At 32.2% G+C, this 22,634-nt stretch overlaps 2 protein-coding genes and 1 non-coding gene across 3 annotated transcripts; 1 reads left to right on the plus strand and 2 right to left on the minus strand.

Moving 5' to 3' along the window:
- Positions 1–1,213: 1,213 nt before the first annotated feature.
- LOC148572420 (small nucleolar RNA R71) lies at positions 1,214–1,321 on the plus strand. The gene has a single exon (XR_015907796.1). It is a non-coding gene; the product is annotated as a small nucleolar RNA R71 (small nucleolar RNA).
- An 8,937-nt stretch (positions 1,322–10,258) lies between these two features.
- Positions 10,259–10,741, minus strand: LOC148572421 (uncharacterized). The gene has a single exon (XM_088507487.1). The coding sequence runs from the start codon at positions 10,739–10,741 to the stop codon at positions 10,259–10,261; it is 483 nt and encodes a 160-aa protein (XP_088363613.1).
- A 4,091-nt stretch (positions 10,742–14,832) lies between these two features.
- On the minus strand, positions 14,833–16,756 carry LOC107634660 (ras-related protein Rab7). The gene is made up of 7 exons (XM_016338088.3): positions 16,611–16,756; positions 16,332–16,358; positions 15,751–15,850; positions 15,514–15,660; positions 15,356–15,436; positions 15,135–15,280; positions 14,833–15,025 (listed from the first exon to the last, which is right to left on the minus strand). The coding sequence occupies exons 1-7, from the start codon at positions 16,667–16,669 to the stop codon at positions 14,962–14,964; spliced, it is 624 nt and encodes a 207-aa protein (XP_016193574.1). The 5' UTR covers positions 16,670–16,756; the 3' UTR covers positions 14,833–14,961.
- Between the last annotated feature and the right edge of the window lie 5,878 nt (positions 16,757–22,634).

Below are 22,634 nucleotides of genomic sequence, written 5' to 3' on the forward strand. Positions count from 1 at the left end.
GATCTAAACTTTGTATTCTCTGACGGCATGAGTCTCTAAACCCCATTGTTGGGGGTGAGGAGCTCTGCTGTGTCTCAATGAATTAATGCAAGTATTTCTGTTTTCCATTCAAACACGCTTGTTCCTATCTAAGATGTTCATTCACGCTTAACTGTGATGAAGGTGATGATCTGTGACATTCATCACCTTCCTCAAACCATGAACGTGTGCCTGACAACCACCTCCATTCTATATCCGATTGAATGAGTATCTCTTAGATTCTTTAATCAGAATCTCCGTGGTATAAGCTAGAACTGATGGCAGCATTCATGAGAATCCGAAAAGTCTAAACCTTGTCTGTGGTATTCCGAGTAGGATTCAAGGATTGAATGACTGTGACGAGCTTCAAACTCCTGAAGGCTGGGCGTTAGTGACAGATGCAAAAGGATAGTAAATCCTATTCCAACCGGATCGAGAACCAACCGGTGATTAGCCGTGCTGTGACAGAGCGCGCGAGCGTAGTTTTCACCGGAAGGATGGAAGGTAGCCATTGACAACGGTGATCCACCAACACACAGCTTGCCATAGGAGGACGTGTGTGCGTGAATCAGAAGACAGAGGAAAGCAGAGATTCAGAAGACAAAGCATCTCCAAAACTCCAACATATTCTCCATTACTACACAACAAGTAACTTTTAATTTATGCTCTACTGGTTATTCACAATTCAACTGATAAACATAATTGATTTCCTGACTAAGATTTACAAGATAACCATAGATTGCTTCAAACCAACAATCTCTGTGGGATTCGACCCTTACTCACGTAAGGTATTACTTGGACGACCCAGTGCACTTGCTGGTCAGTGGCACGCGTTGTGAAAAGTGTGATTCGTGATTTGTGCTACCAAAGCCTCTTGGGTACTGTTGGATGTAGCTTGCATTCCATTCAGACTCTGAGAGATCATATTGACTTGCTGAGTCAATATTTTATTCTGAGCCAATATGGCATTCAGAGTATCAACCTCAAGAACTCCCTTCTTCATAGGCGCCCCATTATTCACAGGATTCCTTTCAGAAGTGTACATGAACTGGTTATTAGCAACCATGTCAATGAGTTCTTGAGTTTCTGCAGGCGTTTTCTTTAGGTGAATGGATCCACCTGCAGAAGTGTCCAGTGACATCTTGGATAGCTCAGATAAACCATCATAGAATATATCCAGGATGGTCCATTCTGAAAGCATGTCAGAAGGACACTTTTTGGTCAACTGTTTGTATCTTTCCCAAGCTTCATAGAGGGATTCACCTTCTTTCTGTCTGAAAGTTTGAACATCAGCTCTAAGCTTGCTCAGCTTTTGAGGAGGAAAGTACTTGGCTAAGAAAGCCGTGACCAGCTTATCCCAAGAGTTCAGGCTATCTTTGGGTTGAGAATCCAACCATAATCTAGCTCTGTCTCTTACAGCAAAAGGGAAAAGCATGAGCCTGTAGACTTCAGGATCTACTCCATTAGTCTTAACAGTATCACATATCTGCAAGAATTCAGTTAAGAACTGAAAAGGATCTTCAGATGGAAGTCCATGAAACTTGCAGTTCTGCTGCATCAGAGAAACTAATTGAGGTTTCAGCTCAAAGTTGTTTGCTCCAATGGCAGGAATGGAGATGCTTCTTCCATGTAAATTGGAATTAGGTGCAGTAAAGTCACCAAGCATCTTCCTTACATTATTATTATTTTCGGCTGTCATCTCCTCTTCCTGTTCGAAAATTTCTGAAAGGTTATCTCTGGATTGTTGTAATTTAGCTTCTCTTAATTTTCTCTTCAGAGTCCTTTCAGGTTCTGGATCTGCTTCCACAAGAATGTTCTTATCCTTGCTCCTGCTCATATGACAAAGAAGAAGGCACAGAAAAATAATAATAATAATAGAGATCCTTTATACCACAGTATAGGGATCTCTGTGTGAGTAGAAGAAGAGGGGGAGACAAGGAATGTAATATAATGGAAGAAACACAACTGTGAGGATGGTAGAGATGTGAGATGTTAGGATATGAATGAATAAATAGAGTAAGATGGGGGAGGGAAAATTTTCGAAAATTATTTTTGAAAAAGAGTTAGTGATTTTTGAAAATAGTTTTTGAAAAAGGGTAGTAATTTTTTGAAAAATTTTAAAATCAAAAATAAAAATAATTAGTTAATAAAAAAAATAAATTTTTGAAAAAGAGGGAAGATATTTTCAAAAATGAGAGAGAGAGAGTTAGTTAGGTAGTTTTGAAAAAGTTAAGAAACAAACAAAAAGTTAGTTAGTTAGTTGAAACAAATTTTGAAAAGATAAGAAGTTAGGAGGTTAGAAAAGATATTTTTGAAAAGATATGATTGAAATTAGTTTTGAAAAAGATTTGATTTTTAAAATCACAATTAATGACTTGATTCACAAGAAATCACAAGATATGATTCTAGAACTTAAAGTTTGAATCTTTCTTAATAAGCAAGTAACAAACTTGAAATTTTTGAATCAAAACATTAATTGTTATTGTTATTTTCGAAAATTTGATATAAAAATAAGAAAAAGATTTTTGAAAAATATTTTTGGAATTTTCGAAAATAACTAAGAATTTTGAAAAAGATTTGATTTTTGAAAAAGATTTTGAAAAAGATAAGATTTTCAAATTGAAAATTTGATTTGACTCATAAGAAACAACTTGATTTTTAAAAATTTTTGAAAAAAAGTCAAATCTAATTTTCGAATTTATGAGAGAGAAAGAGGGAAAGATATTTTATTTTTTTTTTATTTTTGAATTTTTATGATGAGAGAGAAAAACACTAAAAAGATGCAATGCATGAAATTTTTAGATCAAAACAATGAATGCATGCAAGAATGCTATGAATGTCAAGATGAACACCAAGAACACTATGAATGTCAAGATGAACACCAAGAACATATTTTTGAAAAATTTTTGATGCAAAGAAAACATGTAAGACACCAAACTTAGAAATCTTTCATGTTTAGACTCTAAGAAACGAAAAATGCACATGTAAAACAAGAAAAGACACAAAACATGAAAACATCAAGATCAAACAAGAAGACTTACCAAGAACAACTTGAAGATCATGAAGAACACTATGAATGCATGATATTTTCGAAAAATGCAAGATGCATATGCAAGTGACACCAAACTTATGATATGACTCAAGACTCAAACAAGAAACACAAAAATTATTTTTGATTTTTATGATTTTCTAATTTTTTTTTGGATTTTTCGAAAATTAATTGAAAAAGGAAAATAAGGATTCCAAAATTTTTAATATGAATTCCAGGAATCTTGCATTCTTAGTCTAAAGCTTCAGTCCAGGAATTAGACAGGGCTCACTAGCCAGCCAAGCTTTCAATGAAAGCTCCGGTCCAAAACACTAGACATGGCCAATGGCCAGCCAAGCTTCAGCATGTAAATCAAGAACAGTAGCAAATGGATTAACAACAACTAACTTGGTCTTGATAACAAATTGCAAGCCTCAGTCCAAATGAATTTAGACATGGCTTTTCAGCCAGCCAGGCTTCACATGCTTCATGAAACACTAGAATTCATTCTTAAAAATTTTGAATAAAAATATATTTTTGAAAATATTTTTTTTTCGAAAACAGGTGAGAAAATTTTGAAATATTTTTGAAAAATTTTTGAAAATAAAATAAAAAGAAAAGTACCTAATCTGAGCAACAAGATGAACCGTCAGTTGTCCAAACTCGAACAACCCCCGGCAACGGCGCCAAAAACTTGGTGTTGTTGCCGGGATTGGGATCTCAGACGATTCTTGGCGCCAAACAGGAACAATTAGATCCCCGGCAACGGCGCCAAAATCTTGGTGCGCAGAAATTGTGATTACACTTTAATTATGTAAAATTCATCGCTCTTTCTTTCCATGGTAATGGCGCCAAAAACATGATGCCAATACCATGGTTCACAACTTCGCACAACTAACCAGCAAGTGCACTGGGTTGTCCAAGTAATACCTTACGTGAGTAAGGGTCGAATCCCACGGAGATTGTTGGTATGAAGCAAGCTATGGTCACCTTGTAAATCTCAGTTAGGCGGATATAAAATAGTAATGGGGTTTTTGAATATAATTAATAAAATAGGGATAGAAATACTTATGTAAATCATTGGTGAGAATTTCAGATAAGCGAATAGAGATGCTTTCGTTCCTCTGAACCTCTGCTTTTCTGCTATCTTCATCCAATCAGTCTTACTCCTTTCCATGGCTGGCTTTATGTGATACATCACCATTGTCAATGGCTACTTTCGGTCTTCTCTCGGGAAAATGATCCAAATGCCCTGTCACGGCACGGCTAATCGTCTGGAGGCATCACCCTTGTCAATGGCTTCACCTTATCCTCTCAGTGAAAATGGTCAACGCACCCTGTCACGGCACGGCTATTCATCTGTCGGTTCTCGATCATGCTGGAATAGGATTTACTATCCTTTTGCGTCTGTCACTACGCCCAGCAATCGCGAGTTTGGAGCTCGTCACAGTCATTCATTCATTGAATCCTACTCGGAATACCACAGACAAGGTTTAGACCTTCCGGATTCTCTTGAATGCCGCCATCATTCTAGCTTACACCACGAAGATTCCGATTAAGAGATCTAAGAGATACTCATTCAATTCTAATGTAGAACGGAAGTGGTTGTCAGGCACGCGTTCATAGGGAATGATGATGATTGTCACGTTCATCACATTCAGGTTGAAGTGCGAATGAATATCTTGGAAGCAAAATAAGATGAATTGAATAGAAAACAGTAGTACTTTGCATTAATCTTTGAGGAACAGCAGAGCTCTACACCTTAATCTATGGAGTGTAGAAACTCTACCGTTAAAAGTACATAAGTGAAGGTCCAGGCATGGCCGAGATGGCCAGCCCCCTATTGTGATCTAAGATAGCATACAACTGATCAAAGATGCCTAATACAATAGTAAAAGGTCCTATTTATAATAAACTAGCTACTAGGGTTTACATGAGTAAGTAATTGATGCATAAATCCACTTCCTGGGCCCACTTGGTGTGTGTTTGGGCTGAGCCTGAGTGTTGCACGTGTAGAGGTTCTTCTTGGAGTTGAACGCCAGTATTTGTGCCAGTTTGGGCGTTCAGCTCTGGTTTTGGCTCCTTTTCTGGCGCTGGACGCCAGATTTGGGTAGAAAGCTGGCGTTGAACGCCAGTTTACGTCGTCTATTCTTGGCCAAAGTATGGACTATTATATATTTCTGGAAAGCCCTGGATGTCTACTTTCCAACGCAATTGGAAGCGCACCATTTCGAGTTCTGTAGCTCCAGAAAATCCACTTTGAGTGAAGGGAGGTCAGAATCCAACAGCATCAGCAGTCCTTCTTCAACCTCTGAATCAGATTTTTGCTCAAGTCCCTCAATTTCAGCCAGAAAATACCTGAAATCACAGAAAAATACACAAACTCATAGTAAAGTCCAGAAATGTGAATTTAACATAAAAACTAATGAAAACATCCCTAAAAGTAACTAGATTCTACTAAAAACATACTAAAAACAATGTCAAAAAGCGTATAAATTATCCGCTCATCAATGACCATCTTGGAGGGGTGGCATCTAGTAGCAATGGAGCATGATCCGATCCATTTTCAGATAATCTCCTAACAACAGCTGCTTCATATCCTTCCCTCCAAGCCACACCTACCATGACCCGGTCAAGTCTCTTCTGTATCAATTCACCCCGATTCCTCCTATTTGACCATGTAAAGCATTGACCGATCATTCCCAAATCAACCAATTGATTGTCATTGATAAATCTGTTGAAATTTTCAATGGAAGTTGCTGATCTTGTAATCCCTCCCTCTTTTTCTTCATTATTTTTTATTGCATTGAAATCACTCATTATAACAATATTTCCTTGAAATTGTTGAAGCTGTACGAATAGTGCCTCAAATTGCCCCACTCTAATTTGTTCATTAGTACTTAAGTATACTCCCACCAGCCCCCACACCATACGCTTATTCTCATCTTTAATTGTGGCAATCACAGAAAAAGAGTTTTGAGCAATTATCCTTACCTCAATAAAGTCCTTCCATGCCAGAGCTATACCTCTCGATAGACCACTTGAATCAACAATAGTAAAATTAGTGAATGCACATGATATGAGTTTCTGTTCAACAAGTCGATTTTAGTTTTTAGTTTCACTTAGAAAAACCAACTCGGGGAAGTAGGATTGACACATCCCTTTAAGATTATGGGCTGTCAGGGATCTCCCCAAACCCCGACAGTTCCATGAAAGGATCTTCATGGTGCTGGGGGTGCCATTGAACGGCTGGCACCCTCCACTCTCTCCACTTCCATATATAACTTCTCTGCTGTTTCTTCTGCTCTTCTTTTAACTCCACTCATTGATTCAGCACCTTCAGTATTTTTTCTAGCTGAATGTTTTAGCCGCTTAAAGTGGCTGCCATAGTGACTTGGAGGCACATTATCCCTTTGGTTCTCCATTGGGGCTCCACTAGAGTTAGAGGCATTTAAAGTGATACTCGCGTCCTGCATCCCGAGTTGCATTAGACTGAATTGTGTCGCATTTTTTTGACCTCTAGCTAGCTCCTTTTCTTCATTGCATCCAATATTGATTTGTACTCCATTCTCTGCTGCTCCCCTCACCGACTCCTTGAAGCTGAAGTTAGCAAAACCCTCTATGAGGCAATTTGGCATCAGTTTCTTACGTCTCACTGATTGGTTGGCTTGGGGCCTTGTTTGTTTCTCAATGTTGCCCTTCTCTTGCAATTCCACCCTTTTTCCAACTTGATCGGCTCTCACCCATTCTCCTATTTTATCTTTATTAATTCTTTCCTTCTTAGCATCTTCCATGAACTTGGGGCACAATTTATGGTCATGGCCTATTTGTGCACAGTATGTACATGATGAGTTTGGAAAACTCTTATTTAAGTTTGATGATGAACAAACATTATTAAAATATTTAACTACAAAATTATTAATTTGATCTTAATTCATATTTGCTTAATTAATAATTTTGTTGTGCAGATTTTATGTTGGGCCGAAAAATGAGCTTTTTGGTATAAGCCCAACAATCAGCCTTGATGCATGGTTTATAATAAGTGGATGAAATTTTATTGATGGGCCAAGCTCAATGTTGTTACAACCAAGCCCATGGTTAATTTTCTCATGCTTGATCTGAAATAAAATTCATCAGGAAAGCAAATGTTATCTAATTGGGCCAGCTTTAACTTCAATACTACAAGCCCAAATCCTATTAGTGATGAATGGTTCCAAACTTGGTCCGAAACCAAGATAAAATAAAAGCAAAATGCTTTCAACGGATCCAAGCTCTTAACCATGTGATGGATTTCAAAATCTATTACATTGTTAATTAATGCATGGGAAATATGAGAGAGAAAAGTTCAGCTGAAATTGATTGATGGCTATAATGACTACACGCCACTCTAAACTAGGGAAGAAAAAGCAACTTTTACCAACAAAGTGGTTTATCACATTGAATTGCTTTTCTTCTAAATTGTTTATTCTCTCTCATCTCTTTCTTGTTTCTTCTTCGGTCCTTGTCCAGGAAGCTATGGACGCTATGCTCATCAACCAAGAAAAAGAAGAAGCTGCATGCATCAAGACCATCAAGCTAATGATGGCAAGAAAACATACTAAAATAAAAATGAGCTGTGGCTAAGATACTCACCAAATGTGGTTAGATTTGGTGAGGTTATCTTGAGTTCTTCATGCTCAAAAATGGAAGGTAAAGATTCGGCCAAGCAAGGGAGATTCTTGAAGCATGGCTTGTCTTTGATTCTGTTTAACCACCACAGGGAGTAGCTAGAGTGGCGAAGTGATGGTTAAGGCAGAGATTGAAGCAGATGAAGTCATTATCATCATGAAGCATCAAGGGCCAGAAATCCATCTTGGAGAGCAAGCCAAGGATGGATAGCTCGGATTGATGAAGGGTGATGATCAAGGAAGAACTAGAGGTAATTGCATGGTTATCTCTTCTCTCTCTATATGGCCGAACTGGTTCTGTTTGTTGAAGGAGGAAGAAGTTGGTTCAGTTTTTGGCTTCAATAAGTGGAGGCTTCCCTCTTCTATATTAAGGGTGAACAACCACTGTTTGGAGCAAGGAGTTAGAAGTAAGCATTGAGAGTGCACGGCACAGGATTCTCAGAGCTACCTAAGCTTACATATTTTCTTCTCCTTCAATGTATTCTGTTTTATATTTTTCTGTTTAATTTTGTCATGTCTTGAGTCTCATGGAAAAAGGAAAACAGTGAGGTTTGTATGAAAAAGCCATAGAGCGGAAAAAAACAGAGAGTGCAAAATTAAAAGAAAAAGCCATAGATGTTCTTAGAGTTCCTTTGTTCATCTATGTTGTGTTTCATGATTCTGTGGGAATCCCCTTGTAAGTTGGGTTAGCACTTTACAGTTTGTAATCAGGTTGATTATAGTGAAATTCCATCATTGTTGTGATGGAGACTGGATGTAGGCTGCACTGCACTTAGCAGCTGAACCAGGATATATCTGGGTGTAATCTTTCTTCTCTCCTACTCCATTTCTGTTTTCTACTGCACAGGAGCAAAAACTAAAAATGTCTCGTGCAAAGTGACGAGACAAAACAAAAAGTCTCGTGACTAGGGACGAGATAAAAGAAAAAGTCTCGTGTCCAGTGACAAACCCCAATTTGACGGTTTGTTTTGCATTGAATTTAGAGTATTTTGATAACCTTTTGTCACATTTAGCCTAAGAATTAGCATGGTTTTGTTATCTCTTCCATAATTGTGCTCAAGTGTAAAAACATGCTTTTTAAGCCCTATTTTGATGAATTCTAGTTTCTGTTTGATTCCATAAGATGCCTTGATGTGTTTGCTAGTAACCTCAGGTTGAAATAGGCTAGGCATGGATCAAAGGAAGCAAGGAAGGAAGCATACAAGTGGAGAGAAGCATAAAAAGTCAAAGAAGCAAAGTCAGCCATGCACGCGCACGCGCACAAGGCGCTCGCGCGCACATTGCAGAATCGACCAGGGACGCGCATGCGTACCATGCGCGCACGCGCCGATGCTGGCACATGACCTCATTAATGCAACACGTGCCTGGCGATTTGAGAGGGTTTCTGAACCCATTTTTGGCGCCAAATTGCTAAGGGAAAGGAATAAAAGGATGAAGGATTAAGGGGAAGGCATCATTATCATTTAGGATTTGGATGACTTGAAACTAATCAATTTTTTTAGTGAGTTTTAGTTTTGAGAGTTAGTTTCTAGAGAGAGAAGCTCTCTCTTCTCTCTAGGATTAGGATTAGGATTAGGTTTAGGTTAATCTCTCTTCTTAGATCTAGGTTTAACTCATGCTTTGATTCACTTTTCATTCACCAATTCCTAATCTTCTCCTTTTCCTCTTTCTAGTTGTGTGCTTTAATAGTTGTAATTCTTCATTTTGTTTTGGATATATTGTTGTTCCTTTGTTTTCTTTCAATAATGCAATTTGAGGTAATTCATGATAATTGTGATTTCCTTGATTGTTGTTGTTAATTCTTTACATTCAATTGTAGTTAGAATTCATTCTTGTTGTGATTGACTATACTTTTCTTTTGTGCCTTCCAAGTGTTTGATGAAATGCTTGGTTGGATTTTAGTGTAGATTTAGATCCTCTTGGCCTAGGTAGAGTAATTAGTGACACTTGAGTTATCTAATTCCTTTGTTGATTGATAATTGGAGAGATTGCTAATTGGTTCGGAGTGCACTAAAGCTAGTCTTTCCTTGGAAGTTGGCTAGGACTTGTGGCTCAAGTCAATTCATCCACTTGACTTTCCTTTAATTAGTAAGGGTTAACTAAGTGGTAGCAATGAACAATTCTCATCACAATTGAGAAAGATAACTAGGATAGGACTTCTAGTTCTCACACCTTACCAAGAGCCTTTTATAGTTGTTAGTTTATTTCCATTGCCATTTACTTTTCATGCCTCTCATCCAAAACCCCAAAATAACTCATAACCAATAACAAGACACTTCATTGTAATTCCTAGGGAGAACGACCCGAGGTCCAATACTTCGGTTTATAAATTTTAGGGGTTTGTACTAGTGACAAACAAATTTTTGCATGAAAGGATTAGTGATTGGTTTAGAAACTATACTTGCAATGAGATTTCATTTGTGAAATTCTAAACCATCAAAAATCCGTTCGTCATCCAGGGACGAGCCAAAATAGAAAAGTCTCCTCTGAATTCAGCAAGTGTTAGCAACAAAAAAAGGGGGCTAAGATTCAACCCCCCCTTCTCTTAGCCACTGAAACCATCAATACAGATTGTACCTAATCTCTCATATCGGACAACCACCTCTACTTTGTTTTTATCTGGACCAATCACGCTGAGGCTGTCTCTGATAGTTTGCTCTCCTCTTATTTCAACTTTGGCCTTGAGTATTCTGGTTTCTCGCCCTTTAACATAAAAAAATCCTGCATCTATCACTTTACCCAATCCTCCTCCCAGTTTATGAGCCACTTCTACGGTTTTAAAGGCTTCAGGAGCGCCCCAAAATTGGGCCCATATTGGGATGATACTAATTCTCTGTTCATCAACTTTCGCCCCTTCCTTCCACCGTTGGACGTGAAGCGCGTAATCCTTGAATAACCACGGTGAACCCTTCTCTATTCTCATCGCATCCCATTCTCTATCGAAGAAGAAGTGAAATTGGTTGTGTCCTATCTCTGTAACTCTAAAACCGTCAGGATACCCCCATATTGCCCGTAACGCTCCCTCCATTGTCCCCGTAGAGAATTGTTTGAGCGAACAGTTTGCCAATTAGACTGTTAATACAGTTTGAAATTCATCTCCTTATATCTTCTTCCTCCAATTGTATCAAACCCTCACCATCATCTTCATTCTCTGGTACCCTTTCCTGGCTGTTTCTTCTCCTATCCTCCATGCTCTGTGTGATAGAAGAACGTAGACTTGTAGAATGTAATGAATTGTTGATGTGGTAGAGACTTGTTTATGATTGACGTGAGAAAATTTTTTGAAAAGTTGACCTTGACGGCAAGAAAACTCTGTTAAGAGTAAAAACCCTAGCAGAACATTGTTACCTTGACAGAAACTCTGTTAAGAATAAAACACAAGCTTTTAAGATTTTTAACGATGAAAATCATTTTATAATCATCTTAAAATTTACTATACAAGATCCTTTTGTATTCTCAAAAATTTTTAATCCAATGAATGAGAACACCTAGGGATTTAAAATTAAACACAATGAAACAAAAATAAAACAGAAATCAGTGACAGAAACCAAAATAGAAGTTAAAATAAACAAACTAGAAAGGACGACGCAGAAGTAATACTCTCGGTTATTTTAATTTAAATTGGGTTAAACTTGTGACAACCAAACTAAACCTTGATAGCACTAATTACCGGTTTAGAATTATACTTGCGGCGAACTTGAGTTTTGATTTATTGGAAATTCTAAACCGGTCATTAGAGACTCGTCAAAGAGCGTTTAGTCTTAGATTTGAAGGTTGACTGAGAAATCCAAAAAAACAAAGAACATTTGATTTTTTTTAGTATATTTTTAAATTTTTTTTTGTATGAATGATTGATTAGAATTCATGGAGAATCGTCAATAACATTGAAATAATCTCTGAGTATGATAAATAATTAAATGTGTTTTTGTTTTTTAAATTATTTAAATTTTAAAACTATAAAATTAATCAATTTAATTAATTTAAAAGGATAATTTTTGTCTAACATAAAAAAAAAAGTATTTAAGTCTTTTAAAAAATTAAATAAAAATATTTTTTATTTTTATTAAATTATAAAAGTGTTTTAGTAAAAATAGTAATATGATATATATTTTTTTAAAACAATTAGATGCTGACATAGAAAATAAATTTCACATATCATATTATTATTTGTCCATATTTTTAATATATCAATACGTATGAATTTATCATCGTACCAAACAAACACCTATTTTTATTATTTGGGTAGAGTTTTTAATTCCTTTATACTCTTTTTTCCCCAGGTCGTTCGAGATTTCGAGCCTAATAACATTTCTGAATTTGATATTTCCTGGCAAAATGGGGCCCTTGTTTTCTAATTCTATATATTCACCACAAATATTCACCAAGTCTTTTGTTCCTTGCCAAAATAAATAAAAATTAATTAAATCACAGTGTATTTTTTGGTCGATATTAAATTACAGTTTCAAAAATTAAGATAACAATCATACTTACACAAAAGTTGCAACCAATTACATATAAAATATATACTTGATATTTTACAAAAAAATATTATGACCAAATTTCAATAAAAATACTAGCCCCATAAACTTTTTCTTTAAAATTAGGGTAAAAAACCTTAATAAGCCAAGTCAAGAATCATGTAACGTAAATACGCCAAAGCGAAAATCGTTTCAGCAATAAGCCAAATCATATTTTTATATAATTCGAACCATGCTGGTTCGAATTCTATTTCTACATAATTCGAACCAGCTTGGTTCGAATTACACACAAACACACGCACACACGTAATTCGAACCAGCTTGGTTCGAATTACACACAAACACACGCACACACTAATTCGAACTAGCTTTGTTCGAATTACACACAGTAATTTATGGTATAATTCGAATTATGCTGTTAAAAAATTAATAATTTATTTAAAAAAATTTATTAAAAAAATTAATAATTTAAAAATTAAAAAAATATATTTTTTTATTTCATACGTTAAAAAAAACTAACAAAATATTTAATTACGAGACTTCTTTAAAATATTAATGAGCTATCAATTCGAATTCCGTACAATACTTTTCTGTCCATTTTTAATAGTTCATGAATATTTTTTAATAAATTTTTTTAATAAATTTTTTTAAATTATAGTACAAAAAATATTTTATCCTATGCAAAACAATTTAAAAAAATGGCTTAAAAAATGTTAGGAGTACTATAAAAATTTGTAATGTTATAATAACTTAGGTAAATACATGCATGTACTCAAATTTTAAATAAAATACTCTACATAGTCAATAATAATTTAGAAATGAAAGAAAATATTTTATTCCATACAAAATAATTAAAAAATATATTTTATTCTATACAAAATAATTTTAAAAAATGGCTTAAAAGATGTTATGAGTACTATAAAAGTTTGTAATATTCTAGTGATTTAGGTAAATACATGATAAAAATATTTTTTCTTTAATTTCTAAATTATTAGTGACTATGTGGAGTATTTTTTTAATGTCCTAAGTCATTAGGACATTACAAATTTTTATAGTACTTCTAACATCTTTTAAGCCATTTTTTAAATTATTTTGCATAGAATAAAATATTTTTTTGTGGTATAATTTAAATAAATTTATTAAAAAATATTCATGAACTATCAAGAATGGGCAGAAAAGTATTGTATAGAATTCGAATTGCTCACCATATCATTTGAATCAGAGTAATTCGAACTTCCCTATGCGTAATTCGAATCATGTAATATCTCACCATATAATTTAAATAATTTTATTAAAAAATTATCATGAATATTTTTTAATAAATTTATTTAAATTATATCATAAAAAATATTTTATTCTATGCAAAATAATTTAAAAAATGGCTTAAAAGATGTTAGAAGTACTATAAAAATTTGTAATATCCTAATGACTTAAGACATTAAAGAAATACTCCACATAGTCACTAATAATTTAGAAATTAAAGAAAAAATATTTTTATCATGTATTTACCTAAATCACTAGAATATTACAAACTTTATAGTACTCATAACATTTTTTAAGCCATTTTTTAAAATTATTTTGTATAGAATAAAATATATTTTTTAATTATTTTGTATGGAATAAAATATTTTCTTTCATTTCTAAATTATTATTGACTATGTAGAGTATTTTATTTAAAATTTGAGTACATGCATGTATTTACCTAAGTTATTATAACATTACAAATTTTTATAGTACTCCTAATATTTTTTAAGCCATTTTTTTAAATTGTTTTGCATAGGATAAAATATTTTTTGTACTATAATTTAAAAAAATTTATTAAAAAAATTTATTAAAAAATATTCATGAACTATTAAAAATGGACAGAAAAGTATTGTATGGAATTCGAATTGATAGCTCATTAATATTTTAAAGAAGTCTCGATTAAATATTTTGTTAGCTTTTTTTAACGTATGAAATAAAAATATATATTTTTTTAATTTTTAAATTATTAATTTTTTTAATAAATTTTTTTAAATAAATTATTAATTTTTTAACAGCATAATTCGAATTATACCATGAATTACTGTGTGTAATTCGAACCAAGCTAGTTCGAATTAGTGTGTGCGTGTGTTTGTGTGTAATTCGAACCAGCTTGGTTCGAATTACGTGTGTGCGTGTGTTTGTGTGTAATTCGAACCAAGCTGGTTCGAATTATGTAGAAATAGAATTCGAACCAGCATGGTTCGAATTATATAAAAATATGATTTGGCTTATTGCTGAAACGATTTTCGCTTTGGCGTATTTACGTTACATGATTCTTGACTTGGCTTATTAAGGTTTTTTACCCTTAAAATTATTAATATTTAATTCTTTTTATTATAGTACATTTAATTATTCTACTAACTGATTATTTAGCTAAAGAATTATATAAATTATTATATATAGCTAAAAAATTGTATAAATTATTTTATATAAATATGCACAAATAATATATAATAACTGAAAATTGTGTAAATTTTTAGTGTATATATAATATTTTTGTTAAAATAAATATTGCGAATTGAGCTACGGAAAATGGGCCAATATATATGGATTTATCATACTGGTGAACTGCTCAATTTGCGTTTTTGCATTTAAATCTGATCCTTACCATGCTAAATTAAAAGATCAAATAATAAATAAATAAATAAGCTAAAATGCTACATCATACTTCACAAGAGAAGGACAAAAGTAACATAAGGTTTATCAAAATACATTCATCCTCTAAATTCCAAAAAAAAAAAAAAAATCAGCATGCACAACCACCTCTTTGTTCTGCTTCCGAAACAGTTTCAGATATTCCAGGAAAATAACTGTGAAGAAGAGAAAAAACATTAGCGGTTAGCCCCCAACAGAAGCAAAATAGCAGAATCACTCTAGCTTCTCTTAAATGAAGTTATGTATGTATTAAATGATTCTCACATGTCTTGTGTGTGCTCGTTTTCTGATGCAATTTTTGCTACGTTTAAAAATGCCTCGTCAACATTGTATCCTTCTTTTGCAGAGGTTTCAAAGTATGGTAGGTTTCCTCTAGAAGCACACCATTCCCTAGCTTTCTTCTCAGTCACCTGCAACAAGTTGAATGAGATTTCAACTTCAAAACTATGCATATTAATCTAAAAGGCCCAAACTCTTTTTAATACCTTTCTACTGTTCCCACCATCTACATCAACCTTGTTTCCAAGTAACACAAAGGGAAATGCTTCATGATCATTCAAATCTGCCTGAGGCCAAACACCAAAACATATAAGATATAATCTTCATGTATTGCTCATTCAGAAAGGTGCTAAATAGTACACACCTGCTTAATGAACTCATCATGCCAATTGTTTAGTGTGTCAAATGTCTTGTGTGCATTTACATCATACACCAAAACACAACAATCTGCACCTCTATAAAATGCAGCACCTAAACTATTGAACCTTTCTTGTCCTGCTGTATCCCAAATCTGCCAAAAGAGTCTCATTTATTGTTTTGACCAAACTAAGAATGTGTTTGTTAAAAGTTAAGTTATCAGAAATAACTTAAAATTACTAACCTGTAAAGTGACGAGTTTATCATCTACTTGTAGCTCCTTTGTGACAAAATCAGCACCAATTGTGGCTTTATAATGCTGGCTGAATTTTCTATAAACGTACCTAAATTCAAAATTAAGGTCTCCACGGTAATACTATACTATGCTATATATGCATTTCTTTTTTGCGTTTAGTGCGAAACACAAATCAAGAAAACACCCAATAAAGGAAAAATACTAATTTAGAAGTCAATTCCTATTAGTATGGAAAATAATAATGTGAATGTGGAAAATGGAAACATTTAGGGCCCAATTAATAGCAGCCAACTGTCACATGAACCAGTGTTCCCTCCAAGCATAGATTGCCAACTCATGTGCCAATAATGATTATGACTATGCAATACACTGTTTTTTTAAAACGGAACAAAAACAAAAAGGGGGAAACATTGAAAAGATTGAAAGCATTCATAGTTTAGAATTAATAATGCACTTCCAGCCAATCACTGACATCAGAAAAAATAATAACAAACTTCCGCTCTTTAAAAAAAAATTAATAATAATAATGATTATGAACAATGCTGAAAATGCAAGTGCCAAATGGATACTGGTTCATCAAAGAAGTCTTCCCAACCCTGAAATAAGATAGATGAAGAAAAATGAATTGTGATTAACAATTTATCAACACTGGACAAAGCATGAATGAAAGTAGTCTCATCCAAATGATAATGTGTATGTTTGGATTTGGTCTAGAATCTTCAAATTTTGCAGCTTTTACAAACACAAAAATTATCATACTAAGCAGAACTATAGAAGCATACGAAGAAGAAGAAATCATGAATGGGATTTTAGAAAGAATAAAAAAAATGAGAGAGATATATGCATACCCACTATCACCAAGGAGTATGACCTTAAGCAAGGTTCTCTTCTTGTGGGAAATGTCCATGATTGGAAGCAAACAAATGGTGGCACAGAGCAGTGGAAGAACAAAAAGATTTATGAGAGAAAAGTTATATTATTGTTGTTGAATGTTGATGATAGCCTCCTTTTTGGGTAATTGCTTTTCTTTTTTTCTGCATTTGAATGATGCTGGTGAGAAGCATGTGAAGCCTTGCCAACCAAAACCAACGTTCTGGTGACAGCGGTGCATTCTTATTTTTAACCATAATAATAATTAAAAAAAGTTTATATGTATAACTCTGTATTTGGTGTTGACTTAAGTTAAAGCTTAGATAATTGTTTCATAGAGCCGAAATTGAACATTATTGGATATACGTGCTACCCTCTCATTGCTTCATCTGAATATGGTGGTGGTTACACTGACAGTTGGAGAGTTGAAGAAGAAAAAACGGTTGAGCTAGACTTTGTTGTCTAATCCAACTATCCAAGTGACAAGGTGACTATAATTTTCACTTTTACCCAATAATGTAAGTGTTTAATACTTTTACCCAATAAATACCAATAAAATTTATACGTTTTAATACTTAAAGTAATAAATTTAAAATTTAATTATTTTTATTCTAATAATATATGAAAATTAAATTTTATGATATAATTAGTGATTACTTATTTCAGGTGAAAATCACTTTCATCCCATGTGTGATGCGTTAATGATTCATAATGTGCCATCAATTTGTATGTGGTTTTCTGGATCTGTTACACGATCGTGTTGTAATTTTTGTATCTTCATATTGAACATGATGCGTATGGGGAGAGGTAGATATCAAAGATAAAAATTTACGTGCAACTATTTAAGTACAGTTATCTTCGTATAAAATTGATAAATAAGAGTCGTTAGATAATAATTTAATCAAATCTATCATTGCATATCAAATTCTATGCAACATCAGTCACAATTCATAGGACGATCTATCCTAAATAATGATAAATGCATGATACATATATTAATTAATCTTCTATATTAAATGGTAATTTTACTTTTCTCAAGATATTTTTAATTTTGTGTAGATAATAATAAAAAATTATATATTAATCTTCCCTTCTATCAAATTAAAAAAAAAAATAGGTCTTTCTTTTAGAATAAAATTTTATAATCGAGCAAAATATTTAATCAAATTTGACCAAATTGATATAATTGTTTTTCATACACGCACTTTTTTTTTTTTCTCCTTCATGTTTCTCTAATTTCTTCTTCGTGTTTCTCTTCCTTTTCCCACTAATATTGCTACTTCTTCTCTTCCTCCTCCTCCTCCTCTATTTTTCTCATCTTTCTCTTCTTTTTTTTGAAAGAGGAAACAAGCTTAAAACACTCGGTGGAGCGTACATCGGACAGAAATTAAAACGAAGCAACTCTTATGTCATCTCCAGCATAGCTATCAACAACATGAGTTAGCCTTCAAACCACTCCCTTGAGCAATAAAACGACCTATCAACACAATTCATTTCTACACAACCAGATATTCCATATAACTGAGAAGAAACTCACTAACCATTTTTTCCGCATGTTTTTTTTCTTAAATGCATCGTCCTCCAACTCTCAAAGTGTTCTTTTATGGATCCTGGGATACTCCAAATACGACCCACATGAGTAATCCATGTGCACCATACCTGCCAAACAAATTCACACGTAACAAACAGATGTTGTACAGATTCAACTTCCTTGTTACACATAACACAAATATTATCACTACGTTCAATGATGCCTAATCTACTCAAATGATCCTTTGTATTAACTCGACTTACTAGCACAAACTAAATAAACAACTCAACTCGAAGGGACACTAATCCTTTCTAAATTTCATTTGTGAACTTGTAGTTAAGGATATCATCTCTTTTGTTATTGTCGTCATCACTACCACCTCTATCTCCTCTTCTTTCTCTTTCTTTTCTCATTTGAATTTTTTTATCTCCTCGTTTCTTTTCCTCCTTCTCCTCCTCCATCATCATCATTATCATCTTCGTTATTGTTATCGTTATTGTCATGTCGTCTTCTTTTTATATGTATAACAGTTCAAATCCAGAATGAACTGAAATTCCTTAATGATGACGACACACAAACAAACTCAGTTTAAAATAAACTCAGACTAGAATATACCAAAATTAAATCATAATGCACAGAAATTACTTAATGATGATGACTAGGATGGAAAAAAAATCCAAATCCACAGAAATTACTCAGAGAGCAAAATGGGAACCCGCGAAGTCCTATGGGACTGGGACCCATCCCCACAAACAAACGGGATGGGGCGGAGATTGAAGTACCCGCCTCATGGGGACTAGCTAAATCCCCATTAGAATGAAATTACTTGAATGTCCTTTATATATATATATATATATATATATATATATATATATAACAATCTTAATTTTTTTTAGTATTATTTAAAAACAAACTAATGATGTGCATAATATCTAAACTTGCTTCAACTAATTATTTAAATTTGTATCATTACAAGAAAGGAGTATTATTACCGAATCATGATTGTCGACCAAGATTTGTTAATTGTTATATTGTTATGTTGGAAACTTTTTTATTTTGTTTTATTTTAATTTGTATATTGTTGATTTAGTATTTATGTTATTTTGTTGAATGCGTTTGAAATGGATTTAATTTGATATATTTTAGTTGAATTATACGAAATTTTATCATGATTGTGTGTTTTTCTTTTTAAGTTTAATATCCACGGATAAATGTGGGTATTTGCCTCCTCCACGGTAGAATAAATAGAGACCCACTGATCTGTGACGGGGATGGGATGAGGGGAGGGGGATCGGAATATGCTAAATGGGGACGGGAGCGGGGGGAGGCCATGGATACCCATTGTTATCCCTAATAATGACTCACACAGACTCAATTCAAAACAAGTACAGACCAAAAGTGCACCTTATTTAAATTCACAATACACTGAAATTATTTAATGATAACTCAAAATTTCTCCTCCTTCTTCTTCATCATTATTATCATCATCTTCTTTTCTTATTCATATTCTTCTTCTTGGTTTACCTTCTCATTATTTTTCTAGTTTTACTCTCTTAGCAATAAGAACAAGAAAAAATTAAACAAAGAAGAAGAAGAAATGCATAATACAACAAAATTATTAGAAAAATGAGAAAAAAAAATTGCAGCAACAACAACAATAAAAGAACAATGATGAGGAAAAAATATAAAAGAAGAAGGAGAAGAAACGCAAATAAGAAGAAGGAGGAAGAGGAATGCGAAAGCATTCACGTAGTTAAAGCATGTATTCACGTTCTTACTAATGAAATTAATTTTTAATGGATTTAGACTAACTTAATTAAACTTAATTGTCAAAAAAATTTGGATGTATAATATCTCTTATTCTCATACGTTGTCCTTCATTAATTACAACATCACACTGAAGTGAAGAGTGTTTTATTTCGTTAAGAGTTTAAGAGTATAAAAAAGGGAGAGAGGTGTAAGTTTGAAAATATATTATAACGGTAAAATCTTTTTTCAAATATCTGAGAATGTGAATTTTGTATGTGAAAATTTGTGTGATGTTATTTCTTTTACAATAACATTTGAGGATGTAAGTGTGAGCCTTGATGGACAATCCTGGCTCATCACAAAATAAATTCGTCCCAAACAAAAACAATATGTGAATCTTTAAGTACATCTGACAGTCAAGTGCGATATCGAATTGCATACACCACTTTAGGATGTGGAGCCATGAAAGTTTGACTTCCTTTATGATTAACTATAGTAGGTACAATTCCAAACTGTATCATGAATTTATTTTCGAGGCTAGTAATGCTGCTATCTGTAAATCTTAACATTAGCATACCTTTTATTAGGAGTCCAAATATCATTGCAACATTTTCTAAGGTAATTGTGCATTCACTGTGTAAAAGATGAAATATGACTCTTTGGATGCCAGCATTCAATTAAGATATGTATAAGTGCGCTGTATAAAGTAAGTTTTTCAATTTGAGATATGTGATAAAATTCACTATTATGTAACTCGAATTCATCAATTCGGTGATCATACACATCTTGGTGGAAATGTCTTGATTCCAAATTTGTTTAACTCTGAAACAAATAAAAAAATATAATCGATAAAAATATTAATAAACAAACAAACAAACAAACAACAACAATAATAATAAATAAACAAACATAAAAATAATTACATATGGTAAACAATTAATGTATTTAACAATGTGATCTTCAAGACCAGGGACGGATCTACATTGATGGAAGAGGGGGCATTTGCCCCCACAAGGTTTAAAAGAAATACTAATACTTTGTTAAACTTAACATTTAATAATTTTATATTATTAAATTTGATTTAACATAAAATAAAAAATTAAATAAATAAATAAACTAAAAAAAGTGATAATTAATTTTATTATATTAGTTAATTAGCTGATAATTAAATTAAGTTATATTAGCTTAGTCGTCCACTTAAGCAAGTGTTGTGAGTTCGAATTTTGTCTCGTATATATAGTAACTCATTGGCCCTTTTAAATGAAATTCAAATTTTTGATAATTAATCCTTAATTTGTTGGGTATCGTAGAAACAAAAAAAATATATCTATACCTAAATTTTATTATATTTTTACCCCCACAACTAAATTTTTCTGGGTCCGTCACTGTTCAAGACGTATAATGTCATAAACCATCTTTCATTTTTATTCTTTCTTAAACAAAAAATCTATTCTATTATATAAAAAATATATATATTTAATATATATTCAACAACAACAATAATAATATACTTTTTTATTCAAATTAATGAAAATATACATTTAAAAAATAATACTTAACATCACATTAAATCAAACTAGCAATATCATTACGGTATTATTAGTATTATTAACATATAATTTTATTTAGATATCATAAAAAGAATTACAAAATATTATTTAAGTAATAATACATTAAATAACATATTAAAATATAATAAAATATAATATAATAAAGTATTATTTTAAAGAAAATATTATATATAAAACATGTATTTAAATATAACATAAAAATAATAACATATTTCAATATATATATATATACACAGTAAATGAAATATATTCAACATATTAACAATAATATATTTTAACAATATATATATACTAACATATCATATTAAATATGTTTAACATAATTTTAAATGTTTAAAATATATAGTTAAATAAAATATTTAAATAATATATAATAACGTGTTAAATCATATATTTAAATAATGTATGTTAACATAATATTATATATAAAACATATATTTAAATATTACATAAAAATAATTACATATTTCAATTTTTTAAAAAGTCTATACGTATGTTAAAATTTTAAATATATTTACGTATTTTTAAGTTTTATTTATACATATTTAAATATGATTACATATTTTTATATATATTTTTTCGTATTTAAATATATTTATAATAATATATTATATAAGATATATTTAACCTATTTAAATAATATACATCTAGTATTTTTTTATAAATTCAAAATATATCTAAATATCTTAATATAACTAATATTATGTAACTAACTAACACTAAGTTTAACATTTTTATCACTATTAATTAATTAATTAACACAAAATTATAAAAAAATGAGGGAGTTTATTTATTAATATTTTTGCACATAAATCGTGCCTCCCCGTGAGATTAATCTTAAAAACACCTGACTTTTTTTGGCCTAGGACACGATTCTTCTTTCGAAATGTCTATGCATGCATAAATTATTTTAGGGTGACAAGACTAACATATTATATAACTTCCCCTCTCTCTCCCCCCACTCTCTAAGACAATTTATATAAGAGTGGGATCAGAATATTCACTTTTTAAAATCTGATTTAAGAGAATCCAATAGTTTCTTCCTTCCTTTATTTTATTTAAATAAAAAATTCTTTTACAAAAACAGTAAAGCAATTGCCATCTTATAATTAAATGTGAAATAAACTAATGTGCCACTGCACATCCTTAAT

This window comes from Arachis ipaensis, chromosome B3, assembly GCF_059453495.1.
Source record: "Arachis ipaensis isolate K30076 ecotype BB chromosome B3, ASM5945349v1, whole genome shotgun sequence".
Lineage (NCBI taxonomy): Eukaryota > Viridiplantae > Streptophyta > Magnoliopsida > Fabales > Fabaceae > Arachis > Arachis ipaensis.

Excerpts from the sequence above, each read along its gene's own strand:
- LOC148572421 (XM_088507487.1), bottom strand. The coding sequence starts at position 10,741 with ATGGAGGGAGCGTTACGGGCAATATGGGGGTATCCTGACGGTTTTAGA.
- LOC107634660 (XM_016338088.3), bottom strand. The coding sequence starts at position 16,669 with ATGGACATTTCCCACAAGAAGAGAACCTTGCTTAAGGTCATACTCCTT. Across the intron at positions 15,851-16,331 it reads AAGACTTCTTTGATGAACCA|GTACGTTTATAGAAAATTCA; the intron begins GTATCCATTTGG and ends TTTTGAATTTAG. Across the intron at positions 15,026-15,134 it reads AACGAGCACACACAAGACAT|TTATTTTCCTGGAATATCTG; the intron begins GTGAGAATCATT and ends TCTTCTTCACAG.